Genomic DNA, 21904 nt, shown 5'->3' on the forward strand with positions numbered 1-21904 from the left:
AGGAAAATATTAAAATTTAAGATATTTAATTCTAAAAAAATACTATAGTAATAAAAAAAGTATTTTTAAATAGGTCTTTTTTTAAGGGATTTTATAAAAATTTATATAGCTTTCTAACTAAGCTAGTTATATAGTTATTTAAGGATATATCTGTTTTTTTTTTTTTAGCTATACGTAACTTTTATACTTAAATTTAGGTGGGATCAGCTGTCTTATGGTTTTGTGCCTGTCTTACGGTTTTGTGCCCAACTAAGCTTGCTTAGTTGGCCCCCCCCCCCGGCTCGAGCCAACGGGTACCTTCATAAATCAAATTATAGCTCGAGTATCGTAGCATAAAATCGCAACCATGTCTCATATCCCTCCACAGTCGGTTACCGGGCTACGTAAACAAGATTCCCGTGATGAGCTGATTCAGCATCACATCCATCCCACTTCAGCTGAGCTAGATCCACTGATGGATTTGCCAGGGCCGGCGTCTCCCGAGCTGGATATTCGGATATACACTTACAGTACATGTAAAAGGAAGACATCTATTCTAAGTAACCGTGGATTGACCAGTAACTCAAGAGTTGCTACCCAAATCCATCGCTGTTCAATATGACCCAACTCCTATCTTTCCGATCACTGATTGGCTTCTTCTCTATTGCTGTAGCCATGATTGCCCTGTTTGGTGCCTCACCACTCAAAGCCTTCTCATCGACTCTACAGAGGGCAGGCTTTGATTGGTATAACTCACAGAAGGATGTGACATTTCCAATCAAGACGAATACAGCAACAAAGGCGCCTGTATACTTCTTCAGTCATGGTGGTGTGAGTCTAGTTATGTTCAAGCTCAAGTGGATAGCTACTGACACACTTCAAGCCTGATGTGCAATATAACACAAAGCACCCCGTGTATCCTGTCCTTCAACAAATTGGAAAGGAAATAACGCAGAAAGTGAAGCCGAAGGCCGTGGTGGTCTTCTCAGCACATTGGATGGGAGAGGAGCGCGCTATTCATGTTAACAATGCTGTAGACACTCCTCTCATTTATGAGTGCGTCACATCACTCCATGCTTCACAAAGTTTATGTTAACAACCTCAGTTTCTACGGGTTCCCCGACCATTTTTACAAAGCTCAATATCCGAACAAGGGTAGCCCCGAGCTTGCGAGCAAGATTATGGTCATGCTTTCAGAGGCTGGTATCCAATCCTACGGAATGGAGCGAGGTCTTGATCATGGCGTATTTTCTGGCTTTCATGTTGGTGCGTTTTTCTAATCATTGAATATCCATATGTGAAGCTAATAAGTTGTAGCTTTCAACCCAGAAACGAATCCACTCAACGTACCACTTGTTCAAGTCTCGCTCTTCAAAAACGAAGATCCTCATGCTCACTATGCTCTCGGACGTGCTGTATCTGCGCTTCGGGAGGAGGGAATAGTCGTCATCGGAGCTGGGATGTCAGTCCACAACTTACGTGACATGCACCACATGTTCGAGGGTACCACAGAGCCACTGCCATATGTTGTGAGCTTCGATAACGCTCTCAAGGAGGCTGTGGAGGCCGACCCAGCTACCAGAGAGGAAAAGATGGCGGCGATATGTAAGCGGGGAGATGCGAAACAAGCACACCCTTTCATGGATCATCTTATGCCAGTTTTCATCGTTGCAGGCGCCGCCAGTGAGGACTGGGGAAAACAGATATGGACTCTACATGAAGGCAGCTTCGGATGGTCGCAATTTCGGTTCGGTGATGTTCCCTCATCCTGATGAGCATTATTTTGAGGGTAGTGTGTAGCCAAGGTGCAACGGCCATGAATATCGAGGCCTGCTACACCAACACTGGGATCAGACACATTACGGTGGCATCAGCCACAACCCGACAAAGTTGAGGCTGGCAAGAGATGACCAACTTATACCCAACGAAAACGATCGTGTTATACAGCGTAATTATCATCCAGTTAAAACTTTTGCGCCTCTATGAGGCCATCCTCAGGCAGCCACGTCGCAGTCCCAACCCACACCGCTCAACAAAATGCATGCTTTCATTGGTGTTTTGGCCTTATCTAACCACATTCATACTCGTTTGCAACGAACTACCATTGAGTCATAAGTATGCAACATCAAGCTCTCAAGAGAGCCTATTTCATTGATATACCCGCCCCTTTCACCAGGTTGCCTTTGTTGTAGAACTCGACGCTCGGCAACATCTCGCTAGCAACCCACCTGGCTGTTTGCGTATGAAGAGAGCCATATCCGAAGGGCTCATGCGTCTTTTCCTTTCTCATTCTGCCAGTACCAACATCCAGGTTTCCCATGGCATCTATTTGTGTGTCAGGTGGAGATTCAGCTGGGGCATCTCCTCGAGGGAACGAAGAGTATCCCTCACAGAGAGCTTGGAAAATGACCACTTGATCTTGAAGATGAACGTCCACACGGCCACCAATAGCTACCTCATCGTGCAAACCCTGGCACAGTTTTCTTGATACCTGATCGGCGAACATGTCCCTGTTCTTTGTCTTTTTCGGTATTGATCCAAGCCAGTCATGTCCCCATCTAATCCCAGATGTGGAATGGGCGACAAGCAGTATGTACCACCGTGAATCTAGGTTCGTGTCTTCAACATGCTTGAAATGAACGTCTGCCCCAGAAAAGAGGTCCCCCAGGCCCCTTGTCAGTGATGCCTGGAGTCTCTCGTGCGTGCTGCCAGGTACCACCATGCTGACATCAATAGACTCGATCTCATAGGACTCAGCGCAATTGCGTTGCTCTGGGGGTTTGTATCGCAGAGTTTGACCAATCTTCAATGGATGAAACTTGAGACGTATCTGACCTCTCGACTGCGGACCGAGGCTCCATCCACGTCTTTCTAACGCCCTTTCAACATGAATTCCAAATCGTTCCTCTAATGTTGGTAGGAGAACTTGGTCCAGATATTCAAAACTGAGTGAAAATGACACATTGGATCCACCAGATATTGAGAGTTCGACTGATTCCTCGGAATGATTGCCGGCAAAGATCAGAAAAGGGAGAACAGCTTGCAAAATAAGAAGACTACTGGCAGAACCTGACTCTGCAGATATCTTGATATTGCGTTGATACAGTTCTGTAGGTCCTCGTCGTGGAGCGAAGGTTATGGTCTTGGAACCTACACTTAGGCCCTCCACATCTGCATCAGTTATCTCCGCGAGGAACTGAATACTTGTGACGTGTTGGCTCTTGAGACCTGGGGGATATCAGCTGGTGGCGTTGCAGTACGCGTTTAGGCATCGCTCACCTCCACGTTCTCGATTTCCTCTGACGTTGTTGATAGTGACAGGCTGTCCCGTCAAGGCAGCTATCGCTATCGCGACTCTTACAACCTGTCCACCGCCCTCTCCTGTTCTTCCGTCTAGTTCCACAGGCTTCATTTTGTCGCCTCTGTTGATACCTGGTGGGTGGGCTTGTGTGGCAAGTTGAACTTGATAGGCCGGAATCTCGTTATGGAAGGTCAGATCAGACAGAAGATTTAAATTCTCAATGATGTACCACCATGAAAACAGCGTGAACAACAGTGAAGTAGCATCGGGCGATTGTCTATATATGGTATTGAAAGTCCTTCACCATGCAGCTGCGACTCACTAATGTGACTCATTGCCGATGAAGCTAATATCTTCGTGGATTGATAGGCAGGCAAGGAAGTTCTAGCAGACGGTTCAGAGACAGAAAAGGTTATAAATCCTCAACAACCCAAGCGGACCCTTGAAGGTCAACCTCGAGAGTGCACAGCTGTAAGAATGACTGGCAACAGGCCATCTGCAGTCATGAATAGACCAAGCTGAATCCCCGGCGTCTCCGAGACGGTCTGACACGAGTTCCGGTGTTTCCTCTTGTCCAGTGAGAGGATTTTGAGACGGTTATATATTTGAAGAGCCAAGCGCCCGGCTTGGTAATTCCCAGGGTAGCTGTTTGCAACAGGCAAACATGTGCGGGTACCCGAAAGAATGCAAATTGCCGGAGGCAGCTGATGGTCTCGGCGGAGTGGGGCCGCCGGTCCGGAAACACGGACTTTCGAGTGGCTTCACCAAGTGCGCCATTTGATCTCGTTTATCGTTTCCCCTATTTATCCCATTTCTTCATTTTCGAGTTTCTTTCCGCGCCCTTCCCTTTCCAATGAACCTTTCTTTACGCCGTTTTAGCTTGTGCTACTCAAGCGTTTAAGCATAGGAGACTGCAAGATGCTACTCACACAACATAAAATACACCCCACGGCCCTGGCTCAGCCACAGCGATGATCTCTGTTCTTTTCTCAACTATTGGAGATGATACGTTCTTTGCCACGCCTGACTTTTACCAAGCGTAGCCGGTGTGGCGGCTTATTGCGACGTTGACCAATTGCCATCGCCAATTGGATGATGATCATGATACCCAATGAAAGGGATGGAGAATGGTCGCGGAAAACAAGTTGACACAGCCTGAATCATTTACGAATTGGTTGCGTAGGCATGACGAGCATTCGATGTAGGGACCAGAGTCAAATACAGTTGAACAAGGACGCTGAGAGAAAGTAACATATCATTGCAGCTCCTCGCGTTTCAAATAGACGACCAACACAAGCGAAACAAAGAAACTACCAGGCTCTCAAACAGTCTAGGAGAAAGCCATCCCAAGCCAAGACAACTCCTAGCTAAAGCAAATAACGCATCCACTAGCCCTATCCTAGTCATTATCATCCATCATAAGCATTGGAGACGTTCAGTGTCTTCCTTGCACTCCTTTTCATCCTTCATCTTTCATCTATCATGCAACCCGAAGCACCACGCCTGTCTGAGCCACCTGAAATGGTTCTTTCCTGATTCTTCAAATCGTACCTCAACTGCCAGCAGCGGGGGGTGCCTGCCCTTCGATCGAAGTTTACGTATAGAAACTGGAAAGACTGCTGCCTACCTTGGCAAGCACGACAGAAGAGAGAGCGAGCGCACTCGGTGTGCCTTCCGGAAGTCTCTAGCGCCATGTTCACTCCCAGCCCCTATCCCTTATTTCCCCAGAGGCTGGAAGCCAGAAGGACATGCTTCACTCCTCCATATCTGTGTCATCGGAAATCTCGAGCATCTTGTCGTCTTCGAGTGCGACCGAAGAAGTGTCTCGGTCCAGACCAAGAAAGGCGACTCGATCCAAGACATAGCTAATGTCTCTTTGTCTACCGTTCATTCCTGGTCCAGTTGTTTCATCGATCCAGGAGTAAAATGCCTCGTCATTAGGTTCCTCATCATCGGTATCGAGGTCCATCGGTTCACAGGACTCGTTTGGATCAACTCTCTCCTGGCTTTGGCCATTATCGACAACCCGCCATCCGTGGTCAACGCTACTTAGACATTAGACGTATCACTGTCCGGGTGGAAGCAAAATTGACAAACCTGTCACAGCTTCCCTGGAAGGCATGGACTTGTGAGAGTGTGGGCACAGAGCCATCCCTGGTTTGACCATGACACGACGGGCCGTCCTGTTCGACAACATCTGGGAGAGTCTGCACTGTTAATATGCTCTTTGTTGAAGGGAGATACAGTAACCCATAACTTACCCTGGCTTTATGGTTCTCATATTTGTCTGCCGTCTTAGGGAAACAGGGAGAGGGAGATTGACGGCCTGGCCCTTGTGCTTCCGAAAGAGGTCGAGAGACTACCCCGTTACCATAGGTAGTGGGACTGTCATGGGACACTGTTTCGAGATCTCCGTCATCATACTTGTAGGCAAGGTCACAGTTGACGCATACCCAACGACCATTCTTTCTCTCACATGCTTGTGAGCAGGTACTGCACACTGGAGCCATGGGCCCGCGAAGCTCAGAATGAGGATCCATGGTGGGACGCATCAAAGCACCCTGAATAAATCCAGTGAAGCCCCCAAGCTACCAATATCCTTCTTGCCTCCAGTGCTGGCAGCTGTACCAGAGGTTGAAAGATGTCACCAAGACGGAACTTCCGGGGGATGGGGTTGAGGAGTATCGACTAGGGAGCTATGGGCGAGATTCTTTCGGTTGCTGGAAAATAGTATGGGATGAGTCGCCGGTTACTCTGTTTCTATCAACAGAGCAATGCTGCCCTTGACAGAGAAGGCTAGAAAGGGCTGGTCCCAGATGTGATAATACACAGGGCCCCGCACAAGATCACGGTGTTTTTGCGTGCCTCCGCAGACACGCCTAGCTGTTTAATGGAACCGAAGAAGTGACAGGCCGATGAGACGAGACGCTGCAGAACGATCAGCAATAAGATATGTCGCCAAAGTTGATGATGGTGCCGATATCGATGGATGAGGTTTGAAAGACGTGTTGGCAAAAGAGTCACTCGTCCAGCTAACTAGTAAGCTCACGACAGGGGTACATGCTACTGTACATGTACTGGCATAAGGCAGTGGCAGCACCGATCATCCCGGCAGTCTTCGAATTTTGTTGGAGGACACCCGAAAGTAGTGGATCAACGAAAGAAGCAATCGACATGAAGAAAAAGAAAAGGGAGCATGTTCGTTGGTCGACTTCGAGTGACAGATTCGTCGTGTGTCGAGGTTAGCGAGTCCTTAGGTGGCATCCAACCAGATGGCACCCTCGAGTCCTTAGTACGATGACATAGGAGCCCAGGCTGCCTTGCCTGGGGGGCCATCAATCGATTGGAGAGTTATTAAACGAGGTCTCATAAGTGGAAGATGCTCATGGGCGAGGCACACACCATGTCCTCACTCATAAGAGCATTCCAGGCCGTCTGTGGGGATTAAACGAAACAAAGGTTGAACGAAACAAAGGTTGAACGAAACAAACCGAAACGAAACGGATGCGAAACAGAACAGAAGGCTGAAGCCACACCTACTGACCTGGACATGACATTCGCCAGTGCCATGGTACCGACCTGAATCTGCCACCACTCGACAAGCAAGACTGACCAGTGCGGAGCTGCAAAAGACTCGCATTCTGTGGCCAGAAACAAGAGTTTGAGGAATAAACCTCGACAGTGGACATATGGGACTACTTAACATCTTCTCCCCTTAAGCCACTCCCTGATCTGCATGCATTGGCCCTCAGGAATACAGTTTCAGCTCGGAACCTTCATTCCCAGCACCGAGATTCTCTAGTGTGTGAGACAGACCCTCCATATTTTATGTATTGGGGGTTGATTGTCACCAAACATCCCTCAGCCTGATTTCCAGCTGTGGATGTTGGTGGCTGGCACCCTGTCAGAGCACATGTTTTGGTGCCAGTGGAGGTCTCAGCAGACGGTAGCGTTTGTCGCAAGTTCCCATTGACGTACAGAGCTTTGCAGGCTTTCAAAGTATTCATGCGATAAAGCTACCGCTGTCTGAGTGCAGTTGGGGGCTTGAACGTCTACTCAAAAGGGTTTTGCGTTATCGAAGACGACAGTGAGCTGCTTGACTCCGCCAAGGATCTCCAATCTACAGGGGTCACGTCCAACATACTAGACTATACGATGAGCGTATGCACAAGACTAAGTTGGCCAAGATGGCCAGGCTTCAGATCAGAGCCAGTGACGGGTGCCGCATCCCACAAGCTACTCTTTAATCAACGGTCATCACGATCAATGCATGTCTCTTCTTCATCACGTACATATTGAGACATGCGCAGCGAAATGCCTTTAAATGACTCGCAGTTGGCTTGGCTGATTCACTAGCCTGTCCACTGGCAAAGAGCGTGATATGCAATGGAGGAATCACTCTCTGTCAAGTGGACAGACCTTGGGTGTGAAGCTGCGAACTTGCATGCAGTGTATGCACTATTTTCGGGTGCATCGCGCTATTGTTTTTTTTCATGCAGCCAACAAAGTTGGATGGTGGATGGAAGACACGACCCTCCGTGGGGGAATACACGGTTGTGGCTTATTACACCAAAATTCCCTGGCGATTCACCCTATTGGAGACTAACCAGCCAACATCCGACTGATTAGTCCCGCGATAGCCTTGGTAATCCAGATCAATTGCATTAACTAATTGATAAATAGTAGTCTTGAGAATATAAGACTTCTACACAATAGATTGGACCCCCCTGAACTCGAAAAACAATCTGATACTGAAAGCTATTCATACACAAGGCGCACCAACCAGCCAAAACACCAAAATCATATAGCAACGGGTGTTCCTTCGAGAAACGACAGAAATAGCGATTTGTATGAAACAAAGGGCATGCCAGGTCGAGGCACAGGATAACGTGTCCAAGTGCCATCAGGCATCATGCTAACGCCAGACTTTGCACTCTGTTAATTTCGACCTCTCTTTCACCGCTGTGCTTGTGAAGAGCTGTCATTTTGGTCGCGATAGTCGATGGTTCTGGGATAGCCAGAATAGCCAGGATAACTTTGACGAGTGTGTTGAGGATATCGCTCATCCCTCTGAGTCTCACTGGCCGAAGTGCTGGTACCGGCAGCCCTCGTAAACTGGCTGTCAAATTTTGAGATAGTGTTGGTACCACGTCTGATACCGTTCTGTTCGGCTTCGTCAGGAGACGATTCGATTCGAACTTGCTGGCCGTTCACGAAGTTGGTTGTTCTTTGTCGAGGGTCATCCATAGAGTGCTGGACCCCTGGCAAATTTACTTGGTATTGACCACCAGGAGTATCGTTGGATCCCTGGGTAATACGACTATTCGGAATGGATTAGCTAGTGGTCGTTGTCTTTCCAATGATATCACCCTCACATACCTTCCCTGGTAGGCGGGCTGATTTGATGGAGCATAGGTATAGCTCAGTGTGCCTTGACTTGAGGCTGTTTGTTGATACGATCGGTCCTGAGGAGGATAGTAGGTTGTTCCAGAGTGTTGGTTTTGGGACATGTGTTGGTGCAGCCTGGCATCCTGGGGTGCAGTAGTCTGGCGCTGTGGTTGCGGCGCTTGCCTTGCATGGTTCGGGGTTGTATTCTCGCCCCTAGACGGGGACACACTCGCATCTCTGGCGTAGCGATCTCCGGAAGAGGTCATGGTTGTTCGACAAGGATTCTCAGGGGCAAGAGCCAGCTGGTCGTGAAGATATGAGAACAGTTAAGAGTAAGAGGTGGGATGGGTGTATCTGGTGGGCGACAGACTCTTGTGACGAAACTTTTAAACTGGAAAGCATCGCATGGCGGGCATGAAAGGGGTATTAATGCACCATCTCTCTGTTCCGCGGTAAAGGGCTTGTAGCAAGCTTGGGCAAGGTTGATCGGATTACAGAGATGCAATATTTCACGAACCCGGTTTCTTTTGCACAGCATCACTGCTTGTCAAGCCCGATATTCGTCAGACATTGCTGCTTTGATGAAGGCTGGACGTAGTACAGTTTGCCAGCGAATTCGCCTAGCAAATTCTGCCAGTTTGCGAAGGTCAGCCACGACAACATGTGCTAGGAGAATGAAAGGGGTATTACAGAACATGGTCGATTTACATCAGCCTGGGGCCGTACGAGAGGCCGTTGTGGCATGAAAGAAACATGGACAACCCGGGAATGGGAGTCAAGTTGCTCGCCTTGGCATCTGGTTTGCTGTTGTTGACTGGGCCTTCTATCACGAGGCATATACCCAGGCGGAATGTTACTTTCAGAGGCAAAGGGCATTTGTTAGATGGATTCTTGGGATAACAACATGTTCGAAATCATCAGCGTCGATTGCCTACGATGAGAAGGTTCGCATGGTACGCACAAAGGCAGTATGTCAGCGGCAGCGGCTACTCCTGCGAGCAAGGATGACCAAGCAGACATCCTATCAAGATTGATCCGTTGTTCAACTAGTTATACGCGTCCACTGGCTGTGTTTGATTGGGTTCAGGGCACGTAACAAACGGGTCGAAATACTCTGGTCAGGTTGCGATCTGGATGGTATCGGGGGCGACTAATCGGAAAGGGCTTGATTAGAACCACTCGGCTCAGACAGAACCCCAAACTTCAACGCAGATGAACATTCGAATTTTCGGTTCTGTTGCATAGTGTCGCGCAATGCGCAAGGGAAAGGGCGAAAAGAACCACAATTTTACACAGAAGGGAAGACTTGGAAGATGGGCGGCGGCTGATAACAATAACCTTGTGCGGACGGGGTCAAAAGTAACTGCAGCATGATCCATCCTTTCCTGCTTGCGGACACTCCTTCGTGGATTCATGTGTGAATGATATGGAAGGGATATTATTCGTAAGGGAGCGCAGCATATTCTCTCTTACTGATTCACTGTCCTCTTAGCCAGCCATACACAGGGAAGAGGGCAAATTGTTTCACTTGCAACTGCTGGACCTATGAATCTGACATCTCATCATGCGGCCACAAAAGGAACTTATCGCAGAAGATCTCGGCAACCCCGAAAGACCTGGGAGATTCCGGGGAAGCAGAGCTAGTGAATGTAACATTCACGGCGATTGGCAAGCCCCGATGAGGCTGAACGCAATGAGCACCTCCGTAGCCGCTGTACGTTCGAGGTTGATTCATCAACACAGCAACACCTTACCAATGGAAAGGAGGGATACAAGATGAAAGATAAGTACACAATCATATTGTATTCATTCATGTTGCTAATGACTAGGCGAAGAAGAAGATAAAATCCTGATGTTGTTCAAATTATGGTTACCCCGCTGACCCTCATCCATCCTTGTAACTCGAGGTGGCATCGATGTTGGTTTGCCTAGTTTGCTTAACCAGCTGAACAATCTCAACATCCACGGTGCCCCCATCTTTCACCCAAAAGAAAAAAACTACTGCAAACTAGGCTCGCATGTCACAATCGCTGCCGCATGCGCCTTTGGCTACTATTGATCATGGACACCACAATTCGCTAGTTTGCAGCAGTGTTAGCCATGTTTGGATCCCTTGCATCCCAACGTCTGCATCGTGCGGTTGCATGTCCAATTATGTTGTTTTCCGGGATAAGACGTGGCGTGATATCCTGTGCCTCAGATACCTCGAACAGGAAACTCATTGAAAGAGAGCAAGCCAGCCTATTCGGTGAAGTTCACAGTTGAAGTAATGGCCAACAGGGCATTGTGCTCCCGGTTTTCGCATTGAGACTCTGCAAAGATCAGGGCCACTTTAATGATGGCAGCATGTCAGAATTATGTCGAACAAATCGGGCTGTGAACTTACCAGAGGTTCTGCAGAATGCCTTTTTGATGGTGTTCCCTCCCCCTGTTCCTTGAATAAGCTGCATCCTGAAGCCACAGGCCGAGCTTTGTTGCCTATGTCATTTTGGCCCCGTTCTCTCTGAGAGGATTGAACTCTCTCCCTCTTCGTTTTGTATTGGAATCCTTGGCTGGTTATGAACGACTTGTGCACTGTAAACGTCCGGCAAACTGAACCCTTCCCAGGGCTGATCGGCATCCGTCAACCAAGCCCACACCTGGGCTTCTTTAGTCCGATCCCCGGTAGATGCGGCTATGACCTCAATGCGAGTCTTGCCAAGAGAAGCTTTCGCTTGACTGTGGCATATTGTCTCAGTGCCGTGCGTGGTGGCATAACCACCCTTGGAGGGTACAGTGCGTGGCCAGCCGCTGTGAAATGCAGTTGTCAAGACTTTCTTCCGACTACTGCGTCTAAGATGCGTTGCTTTCGATGGATCCATGACATAAATATGATTGCAAGTAAACGCTTTCGGACTGATTGCTGTCTACTTCGTCCTTCATCGGCATGAAATCCTCCTGGCTCCTTCTATACTCTACCATGGCATGCGGCTCAATAGCAACTTGATCCTTTCAAAGACCTTAGGTACCCACATTCGTGCCCAAAGCAGTGAACTGTGTCAACTGCTAGTCGTACCTCAAGATCATTGCTGGGCACAGCCATGTGAGTACCGCCCCTGGTTCTCCTGGAGGCTGGCTCTGCGGACACTACGCCTCAGGGCTGTGGAATTTCTTGTGGCACTGTTCAGATTAGAGGAGAGAATCATTATTGCACTGCCCTATGATGCTGAATATTAGTCACACCTCCGGCTTGTCGGCTTTCAACCGCCCTGTCCAGCAGCATCATCGACAAATCTCATAGACGCTGCAAGGTAGACAATCCTCAGCACCCAGTCATCGCTACTGCTATGGTTTGTTCCCTGCCATGCGCACTTACGGCTCTACCTAAATCGCAGACCGAAAGGATCCATGGCGACGTATAGTTCCCGAACTTTGAGCGGCCTCAATGGAAACGTGTTCATTGAAAAGGTCCAAAGATATGCGTCTTGCTTGTCGCTGTACAGGAAACAGCCAGAACCAAAAGTGCTGCATGTCTACTGCCGCTGCCTTCTGGTATCTGGCACACAGCCCTGGGATCGACTTGAATAAGGCCTAGCTAATAGTTTGGTGAAGCTGCACAGCTTTCCTCAGCATCGCCTCCTTTTTCACCACGACATGACGTACATTGCCCTTTCATGCGCACTCCCCACGACAAGACAGTAAGCAACTGCGAAAAGGCCCAGCTCACCGAGAGTATCCTACTCACATGCGCGGATCTCAGTGTCCGGAGGCTAAGCGCAATAATCGGCTTTCGGAGATCCTTCGATTGATGTTTGCGCCAGTCTCTGGATTAGCAGAGTCCACAGAGTGTGAGTTTTCTAGGGTTCTATACAAACACCTACCCCTTAGGCAACCAGTTTGTCGAGCTTTCTACCAATCATTATGTTCTCTCGTGCCAAATCACTAAAGGTGCTATCAAGGGGCTTTCTCGGAATTCGGAATTTCAGGCGCTTTTGATGCCTCTCTGAGGTATCTGCATTTGGCCTGCTCACATTAAGTTCCGGCTTCCAACGCAAATCCCTGAGTGACATAAAGTCCGACCCCATACGTTGTGCCCAGCACAAGTTCATGAGCTAAAGGAAAATTGGCAATTTTCACAAATGAGTTTACTTAATGCCTCATCTGGCAGGCTTGGTCTGGGTTCTCGACTCCTTCAAATCGGGGGTTGCTACCTCTGGCTTATAACGCCATTATCGCTGACAACAAATCTACCTCAACTTTCAACCACTACATCATCAGAAAAGCATATTGTCAATCATTGGAACATCCAAATTCAAGTGAATTCATTTCCATGGTCTTTTCAACCTTGGCAAATGTGAGGTGTCGTCGATCCGGCCTGAAGGTGATTGGTCGTATAGACGCAGAGCCGCGCCAGTGGCCTTACCAGGTCAACGCACGAAGCGTTGGAGCACTAATTGAACAAACCTGGCATTGGTAGACGCACTAAGTGGCAGAATCGTAGTAGTCTAATTACCGATAGTGACCTGGTCCTGGTGATCTGGGTACTCACTCGTCACACATGATTGCTAGGCGTGCAACGACCCAAGAGCTGATCAGTTGGCTTGTGCTTGGCGAAGGATCTCGTACAAGTACAAGTACAAGTACAAGTTATATAATCTGGATAGTAGAAGCTATCGGCTTGTTCTGGATCAATGTCACATGTGTAGGGCTCAAGAATGCATTGGGCCGCTACATGTGTACCGTCCCATTCACTGTGACCCAAAGTCCCAATGACTGGACCAGACAATTCAAGCCTTACCCAACCACCCGCCTATCTCACAAAACACAAATGAATATGTCAGAGCTTTCTGAACAGTAGTGAGGGTATCCGCAGTAATGATTCGAGCGCCGGAACTTCCAGGCGAGACTAGCTCTTCGTCAGCCTCACTTTTCTCGGCCTACGTATCCATATCGACCAGTCGATTCCATTGCACATATTACATCCAATCAAGAAGTTGTGATGTTGCTGCGTTTTATACAACTCACATGTCATCGATTATATGCGGACGCGATTCGTGCTCCTGATATGTTGCACAAGCGCGAGAGGGTGTGGAATCTTCAGGGACCAGTTTTCATATGTAAAGAACTTAGTGATAGATCATACTGGAGGAAAATGTTACATATTGGGCCATGTTGTGGAAGCTAATTGGACCGATGAATCAATCTGTTTATGCCTGACAAGCTTACAGCTGCTCTGCTGGTGAATGTTACTGATGTGATGTGATATGAGATGCATGAGCAGTGCTGACATATTGAAAACTCAGTGACTTTGCTCCCTTAGGAATAAATCCTAGTCTTATCCGCTTATGACGATCAAGTTTGCGCAAGAAACTCAATGTTATGAGCCCATGCCTCTCAGAACCAAACAGTAGAAGGCGATATGAAAGAAAAGATAGACCGGTTGCCCTAATGAGTACGGAGTAAAGACGGAGGAAGCCCGAAAGGGTCCACTTTTCCCGGCCGTGACACAAGGACAACTCTCTCGCCTTTTACTCTGTAGATACCATCATTTAATTTTGAGCGTCACAATATCTCCCCAAAACCAAGTTCAAAGCTTATTCAAGTTTTTCCATGCATATGTTGAATTGACCAACACACTCGCTTCGAGTTCTACAGTTTCTATAGGCGTGTGTCTGAAGCATAGAAGCCATGAAGCCTCAACTAGTTATGACCTTGACATATTTGTAACATTCAAAGAACCATACAAGTATCATATCACAGTGTAGTAGGGAGAGACAAGAAGTTAGATCAATCGTCGTAATAAAATTTATACAAGATATGCAACTGAAAAGCCAGCGCACAATCTATTTACAAACAGAAAGCCATCTGCAAAGATGCAGTTTCATCGCCCTCCACTAGGGAGAAACAAATCCTTTTTTACTGGCAAAGAAGGACATGGACACGTCACGGACATGTCGCATGTTGCTCACTCCCCGCTTCTCAGAACTCTTTCGAACTCTTTACAGGGATCGGCGGGCAGCACGGCGAGCACGGCGGCGCTTAGAAGAGCAGCCGGTCTTGGGAGGAGTGACGGGAGCAGAAGTGGGAGCGGAGGCACCCTCGGAAGGTCGGACAACGGTGGCGAAGGTAGGAGTAGGGGCGGGAGCCTGAGTCTCGGAGCCGGCGTTGCCACCAGCGGGCTGGGTAGCAACAGGGGCCTCAGCAGCAGCGGAGGTAGCGGCGGGAGCCTCAGCGGCGGCGGAGGTGGCAGCAGGAGTCTCGGGAGTAGAGCCAGAGTCGGAACCAGAGCCGGAAGAGGTGCCCTTCCAGACGGCAGGGCCGGGGATGTCGTAGGTGGTGTAAGAACCGTAGAGGTTGAAGACAATGCCCTTGTCAGTGGAGGTGTAGCCCTTGTTGAAGTCGAACTTCTCATCAGGGACAGCAGTGCCGGAGCCAGTGACCTCAACTTGAGCGCAAGAGGGGTAGAACTGAGCACCACGGGCGGGGTTGGAGGCGTAGGCAACGTCGGACTCGTGGTGAGCAATGATCTCCTGGCGGACAATGTACTTGCCAGCCTTCAGGGCAGAGGGAAGGGTGAAGGTGGACTTGCCCTTAGCCTTGATGAGCTTGTCAACAGCCCACTCACTGCCATCGTAACCGTCCTCAGCAATCTTGGTCCAGATAGCACCAGTACCGTCGGTCTCGGTGTAGGGAGCAATGTAGGTAATGATGGGACCCTTGTGGCTGCCATCGATGATATCATCTCCACGGTTATCGTGGTACCACTCGAAGGTGAGCTCGTCACCGGAAGCAGCCTTGACGAACTTGGGAGCAGCCTTGCCACCGTTGACGTTGCAGACGAGGTTGGGGCTGGTGAGGTCCTTGACGGGAGAGTTGCTGGCGGGAGATCGGATGTAGACGTTGCGTCCATCACCCTGGTCCTCACCGTTGACCCAGAGGCCGTAGACCTGAGCGTGGGCCGAGACGGTGGTGGCCATGGCCAGAGCAGCAGCGGAAGCGGAGAAACGCATCTTGATAGATAGTTATATGTTTGAGTTGATGTTGGTTAAAAAGGATTGGATGAAGCGGGAAATCGCGGAAGTAAAAAAGTTCGAGCTTCGGTGGTTTGTTAGAAAGAATGAAGGTTTGGCACAGCCAAGTTGAAAGAAAGTGAAGATAGAAAGAAGAAAGACTGATTTTGCTACGACGAGTGTGGAGAGAAAGAAAAGAAGGTATTGGGACGACGAAGGATGTCGACTTATATATCAAATCCCGACGCCTTGAGCTTTAGATTAGGCCCTGGATCCAACTATTCCTGTTCCTGTTCCTATCCTGACCCCTCCTATTCCTTTCCAAGGCGAAAACTACGGTCAGTCCCACCACATGTATCAGCTCACTTCAGTTCAGTTGGCTTCATCTCGTCAAGAAGCCATGCCATGAGCTCAAACATGGTGTGCTGGGACCATCTCCAGCGAGTGACAGTTGAATCTAGATTAGATCAGGGAACAAATCTACCCTCAGGAGAAGGGTCCCTTGCAGTTCAGGCGTCTCGCCTATGGTGCGTACCCCATAACGACATAGACATTGATAGACGGAAAAATAAGCTCATATGCAGCAAACGCATAGCGGAAATTGAAACCCTTGGGCCTGGGCCAGGGCGGCTGGCTTACGGAGTACACTACGCTAGACTCCGGGGCCTGCTGTCAAAAAACCAAGGCGTTACGCTAAACCCCTGCCAAGTTCGGTTTGAGGCTCTATAGGAGGCTCCCATGATTGGATGAGTGTCTAACGGTGAAACCTAGCCCCTCGGCACCTTTAATATCGGAGCACACCCCATTGGAGCGATCCCGCCAACGCCACCGTTCCCGTCCACCGTTCAAGTCTAAAATATCCCAGCCCAGACACCGGCGAGTCTATTCTTTTCGAGAAGTAGGCGCCGGTAAACGATGGGAATATCAATTCTCTTCCTCTCCTGCACTCTTGGCAGATCCGCTTCTTCACCTGAAACTGTAGAATTGCCATCTCCGACTGGGGGAGAATTTCGTATGTGCGACCGAGGTATTTTGGTGTCTAGTTTCAAGGGGTTATCCAAAGATGATAAGTTTTCCTCGGGGAGTTGCATTCTCTTGAAACGAGTCGTGTATGTTTGTACGATGCGAGGATGGCATCGGACGAGAAATGCAAACGAGAGTGTTTCGACAAGTTTGGTGTTTCTTGTCTGTCAGATCAAGACAAACAACGTACAATCAATTCAAAACGATAAAACGATATGAAACAAAGAAACAGATCTATTTGAAGAGCATCACTTCGATTGGGTTGCCAAAATCATTGTCTGTGGTTACGATGGGTATACGTGGTTATGAATAGTCACAAATGACAGTCTGATTAACCTTGGGATTAACTATACTCAGCATTAAGTTTAAGCATAGGGCTCGAAGCTTGAAGGTAAATACTAAGCTTGAATAAAGGATGAACCGACCTGACAAGGGCCTGTCAGAGCTTATCCCCCTGTGCAACGTAGTCCTTGTAACCTCTCTAACGCAAGCTGTTTGAGGCGCGGCGCTAATAAAATGCTACCCTACAGATCGACAATACAACATCGGGAGCGTAACGCCATCTGCCATTGCTACTGTAACCACAGAAGGCTTGGAAGAGTATTCTAGATAATATCAGAGATATGGATAAATATTATAGAGAAGCATAGTAACTATTACTTTTAACTAATACAGAATCACTCGTAAGAAGAGAAAGCGATGGAAAACGATGCGAGTCATGGTACATAACATGGCAGGTCTTATAGTTCCCTACAGAGTCTCCGTAGTATTGTCTGTTGTGATGCACAAAGTTAATGCTATGCGAAACAAGGTACCACGGCCCGAGAACTCCGTCTCGATAAACGCAATTCGGAGTGACGAACCGTAGAGCCGCTCTCCTTTTGAGAACCAAACTGTCGGCTCTGTTGGGGATATCCACTCAAAATCCGATACACATCCCAGCATCCCTAAATTAGAGTGTCCTCGGAGAGCAAGAAAACTTCAGACTTTAGAAAAGGGTGCTAAGATAAACTTGGTAAGAAGTACCCTAAGCGTAGGCTAAAAGCACCTAAGTCTTTTGTCTCTTAGGATCAAAGGTCCTAAGCTTTCTTTCCTCCCCTAGAGTGTAACCCTAGAACTCAAAGTCCAGATTGCGAGGATAAGGTCAACTGCAAGCACATATATTTCTATCTGTATTGTGCATAATTATAGATTGACTAGAAGCGAAACGACGAATGGCTGAAATCACTATATATATCCTGGCGATTACTGTCATTGTGGGAACACGTTCCTCGAGACTACCCGTATTAGACAGTAGCCTATTCCTTTCAGGGAGCAACTCGGTCATTACACAAAGCTTCAACTGAGTATGCGCAGCATATAAACTTGAAGTCCCTCTTCTGCGCAGTAGTTTCCCTGGATCGTGACTTGGTGTTCCAAATTGTGTACTCTGAGGCCAGCTTTCGATAGGTGCACCAACCTCCAACCCAAGAAATGCCCTTCTTGAGCTTTAATGTACGAATGCACTCTCGACTTATTATCACTGGTCGGCCGATCCTGGTGTCCTCTGACTGCAGCTGGTCATATGGGTCATCGGAATCGTAGTCCTGAATGAAGGCATACGTATTTCTGAGGCGCTTTTGGTCGCATGGGGATGCAAGCTCGCTCATACAATGTAACGAACCTTGACAGCACCCCAGACATTCCCACCATCGGCTCAAACGCGCCACACGATCCTCTCTGTAGTATGTTCTCTTGCGTATCTGATGCTTCTTTGCTTCCCATCGAAAGTTCCATTCGACGAGACTCCTGCCGTTCCAGTGGTACCGAATACCATTGGGATAGTGCTCTAACCAGTGGGAGGAAGAACGAGACTCAAGAGGGGTTCTGGAAGAAGCTGTGGCCCAAGGAACCGCACGAAGATGCGAGCATGTTTGTCGCAGGCGAAGAACTTCCTCTGTCGCGTAAGGATCAAATAGTGCTCTCAGACGCCGATTGATCTTGCTAGAAGCTCCAGCAAGTCCACCACTATCTCTTCCAGCAACCCATTCATGGAGGCTAAAGAAATTCATTCGTGACGAAGACATCGTCTTGAAACGATGCAAGCGCAACATATCCATACAGCCTCCGACAGGGCCAACCAAGTTATCCAGTAGAAATTGATACCTGGCCCTGATACTCTTTGTGTGGTAGTTGATATGTTCCCAGGCCAGCTGGTCCGGAGCCCCCAGATTATCAGACCATCCTGGTCTCCAGCTTATATCTTCAACTAGCATCCTGGCCGCATACGCCGCGATATTCTTCTGTAAGTTGAGAAGTGTCTCCTTGAATTCCTTTCGTATACAGTCAGGTATGGTATTGCGAGCTGGTAGCTGATAGCCTCGATGCCCATGACTCCGTACCGCTTTATCGTGTAGAATCGTGGGCACACTTGGCAATTTAGCCCAAAAGATAAGAAAGTATTCATAGAAGTAGGGCATCTGTGCCCGGTCTGTTATATACTTCCTTAATGGATCCTCGAGTATCTTTGTGGCTCGGCACTCCCAGAAGTTCTTTGCTTCTCTTGTTGACTGACTGGATTGTATACCTTCAGTGGTAAAACTAATGGTGATTTTGGCGTCTGGGGACCACCCCTTGCTTTTGCGAAACACTGACCTGTTGCGGATGTAGAAGTAGACATCATCCATCTTAGCAAACATCATCATAAACGCCCCGACAAAGTAACCTCGTCTTGGGGCGCGTAGTACCACGACGATGTCATCGATATTTCTCATCTTGCCAAGACGCAAAACCATAGGATCGTTCATATCTTGGATGGCGCTCACAGCATGGCGAATGTGACCGTTCTGCTTCCAGTAGTAATCAAACTTGAGCCAAATTCCGTGGCCATACGTCGAGTCTACTAAAATCTTGAGCTTGTGAAGTTCGTCGACGTTATCAGGGAGCTGGCAGTAATGAGAGAATTCGTCTCTGGTCTGCCGACAGCATCTCAATAGTCCGTTTGAATCTCCGGTTGAAGCTGAAAAGCCCCAGATCATTTCCCTCAACTCAAAAGGAAGGTGAAGTAAGCGACTTATGTGCATCACAGTACCCATTTTGTTGGCAGACGTGGTGTTTTTGCGAGTTTCGAGGAGTGACGCAGAGTACAGAGGGTTGAGTACGGAATCCCCTACTTATAGTATATATTAACTTTTACTTCTTGTAGACATGAGTGACTCACTATGAGAGAGTTTTGGATCACAAAATAGCTCTGAGGCATGAACGTTTATTTAGACACAGTTTGAGTAAACTAATCTAAATTATGACATTATTACTCTAAAATTGCCTAAAGTTAGCCTTCTACTGAGAGTACTTTCGGTTGGCATTCTTGGTACCTTTGTGCGATCAGATCACAACCCATAGCTCATCCCTTAAAACTCCCCAGCTCTTCATAAGCAGGTATTCTCCAAGCCCCCTTATTCTCCGGCAATACAGCAAGAATCGCCTTATCAATCTTAAGCTTGGTGATAAGCCCAATAATGGAGTACTGCAGCTTGATCCCAAAGTTCGTCTTTGGATATGCAATACCAGGGATGAACGAGGGCAGTTTTTGAGACTTCTCAACGTACGGTCTCAGAGTATCTTCATACGCCTTCAGAGCTCTGGGGATATCATGGCCATGTCTCGCGATTTCTCCGCTGAGGACACAGGCTCCTATCAAAGCGAGCGTGGTTCCCACGCCCGTCAGCGGAGATGGAGCATATCCTGCGTCACCCAGCAGAACAACTCTCCCTTTAGACCACGTCTTGGTCTTGATCTGCACAATAGACTGTGCGTAGAAGTCTTCGGTCTCATGCATGGCCTTGATGAGTCTCGGAGCCTGCCATCCTGCATCCTTGAAGATCTCTGCAAAAAGCCTCTTCTGAGCATTGACGTCCTGACTCATAACCTCTTTCAGCTCTTCCACGTGGGACATTGTCATGAGATATGCTTGGCCTCTATCCTTCGAGTGCCAACGCGTTGAGATCACGCGGCGGCCTGGGGCGCTGTATACAGTGGCAAGATTCTTATCGTCTGCTTCGCGTGGCAGGTTATAGTAACATCCATTCAGATTGAGGTCGCGCACGTGAACAGCTTCAGGGTCATCAGCGAATAGCTTTCGGCGGACTCGCGAGCCTTGACCGTCCGCGGCAATGACAAGATCGTAGCTCTCATCAGCTCCATCCGAAAATCTGACTTTAACCTTATCGCCAACATTCTCAAAGCTCTCAATCGATGTTCCGAAGCGATATTGGGCTCTCTGTTTCGTCGCCTCGTATATGATCTTGCACAAATCTCCTCTCATGACTTCAAACTCACTTGTGAATGACTGTCTCCCTTTCCCCGAATCATTCCTTTCGAGTAGAGCTTTCTGCCTCCCTTGCGAATCAACCCATTGCAGGCCATCTTCATCAACAGCTTTATTTCGGATCTCTTCCAAAATCCCCATGCGCTTCGCAGCCTCGATGCCTTGGCCCCGAATATCAATCTGTTGACCTCCAGTGCGTAAGGAGGGGAACCTTTCTATAATGGTGCAGGAATGGCCAAGACGGGAGAGCCAGAAAGCGGCAGATGGACCAGCGATGCCACCGCCTGAGATAAGAATCCGAAATTTTGACATTTAGAAACACGCTGTGTCTAATAGCTACCGCTATACGTGGAAACGCAGTGCATGAATGCTCGCTAAGATATTCGCTGTGAACACGCTGATAATGAATGCGTCGTAAAAGACCCTGGAACTTCGCAACTAACGTTGAATGTGGACAAGATAATCAGGGTCTCTGTCTATAAATGGCTGCTTCTTTAGAATTCTAGTAGGAAATGTAGGTGTCATTGACTTTAAGGATTTAATCCTGGACTAGTCTGGTGTTAAGCTGTAAACAGCATATCCCTCTCTAATTGGTTAGATTGAACCTACTATGTAATTTCCTTAGCTAGAAAAGGTTAACTTAACCGCTACCTTAGATTAAAGAAAATAAGGCTTTTTTAATTAATACTAAATTACTTATTATAACTAATCTATACTTTATATAATAGTTATAAGCCTAAATAGAAAGTAATTTTTAGTAACTTTTACTATATAAGTTAATAGCTTTTTAGTAATTTTTTAATTCTTTTTAAATTTTAATTATTTAAATTCTTTAAACCTTAAACTTTAATATATAATTTTATTACTAAAAAAAAAAAACCCTTAACCTTTTAAATAAGTATATAAGGCTAAGGTTTA

At 47.8% G+C, this 21904-nt stretch overlaps 7 protein-coding genes across 7 annotated transcripts; 1 reads left to right on the forward strand and 6 right to left on the reverse strand.

Annotated features, from left to right (window-relative positions):
• Positions 1-597: 597 nt before the first annotated feature.
• FSUBG_13736 (aromatic ring-opening dioxygenase subunit) lies at positions 598-1751 on the forward strand (the record flags this gene model as incomplete). Its single annotated transcript, XM_036678659.1, has 4 exons — positions 598-810; positions 863-1035; positions 1085-1245; positions 1297-1751. 4 exons carry the CDS (start codon positions 598-600, stop codon positions 1749-1751), a joined length of 1002 nt encoding a protein of 333 aa, XP_036530793.1.
• A 371-nt stretch (positions 1752-2122) lies between these two features.
• FSUBG_13737 (RNA 3 terminal phosphate cyclase) lies at positions 2123-3391 on the reverse strand (the record flags this gene model as incomplete). The annotated part of the gene is made up of 2 exons (XM_036678660.1): positions 2123-3207; positions 3259-3391. 2 exons carry the CDS (start codon positions 3389-3391, stop codon positions 2123-2125), a joined length of 1218 nt encoding a protein of 405 aa, XP_036530794.1.
• A 1642-nt stretch (positions 3392-5033) lies between these two features.
• FSUBG_13738 (uncharacterized protein) lies at positions 5034-5820 on the reverse strand (the record flags this gene model as incomplete). Its single annotated transcript, XM_036678661.1, has 3 exons — positions 5034-5325; positions 5378-5487; positions 5542-5820. 3 exons carry the CDS (start codon positions 5818-5820, stop codon positions 5034-5036), a joined length of 681 nt encoding a protein of 226 aa, XP_036530795.1.
• A 2416-nt stretch (positions 5821-8236) lies between these two features.
• FSUBG_13739 (uncharacterized protein) lies at positions 8237-8934 on the reverse strand (the record flags this gene model as incomplete). Its single annotated transcript, XM_036678662.1, has 2 exons — positions 8237-8600; positions 8660-8934. The coding sequence occupies 2 exons, from the start codon at positions 8932-8934 to the stop codon at positions 8237-8239; spliced, it is 639 nt and encodes a 212-aa protein (XP_036530796.1).
• Positions 8935-14646: 5712 nt separating this feature from the next.
• Positions 14647-15657, reverse strand: FSUBG_13740 (endoglucanase B; the record flags this gene model as incomplete). The annotated part of the gene is made up of 1 exon (XM_036678664.1): positions 14647-15657. The coding sequence occupies one exon, from the start codon at positions 15655-15657 to the stop codon at positions 14647-14649; it is 1011 nt and encodes a 336-aa protein (XP_036530797.1).
• Positions 15658-17987: 2330 nt separating this feature from the next.
• On the reverse strand, positions 17988-19697 carry FSUBG_13741 (uncharacterized protein; the record flags this gene model as incomplete). Its single annotated transcript, XM_036678665.1, has 1 exon — positions 17988-19697. One exon carries the CDS (start codon positions 19695-19697, stop codon positions 17988-17990), a length of 1710 nt encoding a protein of 569 aa, XP_036530798.1.
• Positions 19698-20062: 365 nt separating this feature from the next.
• On the reverse strand, positions 20063-21298 carry FSUBG_13742 (2-polyprenyl-6-methoxyphenol hydroxylase; the record flags this gene model as incomplete). The annotated part of the gene is made up of 1 exon (XM_036678666.1): positions 20063-21298. The coding sequence occupies one exon, from the start codon at positions 21296-21298 to the stop codon at positions 20063-20065; it is 1236 nt and encodes a 411-aa protein (XP_036530799.1).
• Between the last annotated feature and the right edge of the window lie 606 nt (positions 21299-21904).

This window comes from Fusarium subglutinans, assembly GCF_013396075.1.
Source record: "Fusarium subglutinans strain NRRL 66333 chromosome Unknown NRRL66333_c0000389, whole genome shotgun sequence".
Classification (NCBI taxonomy): domain Eukaryota; kingdom Fungi; phylum Ascomycota; class Sordariomycetes; order Hypocreales; family Nectriaceae; genus Fusarium; species Fusarium subglutinans.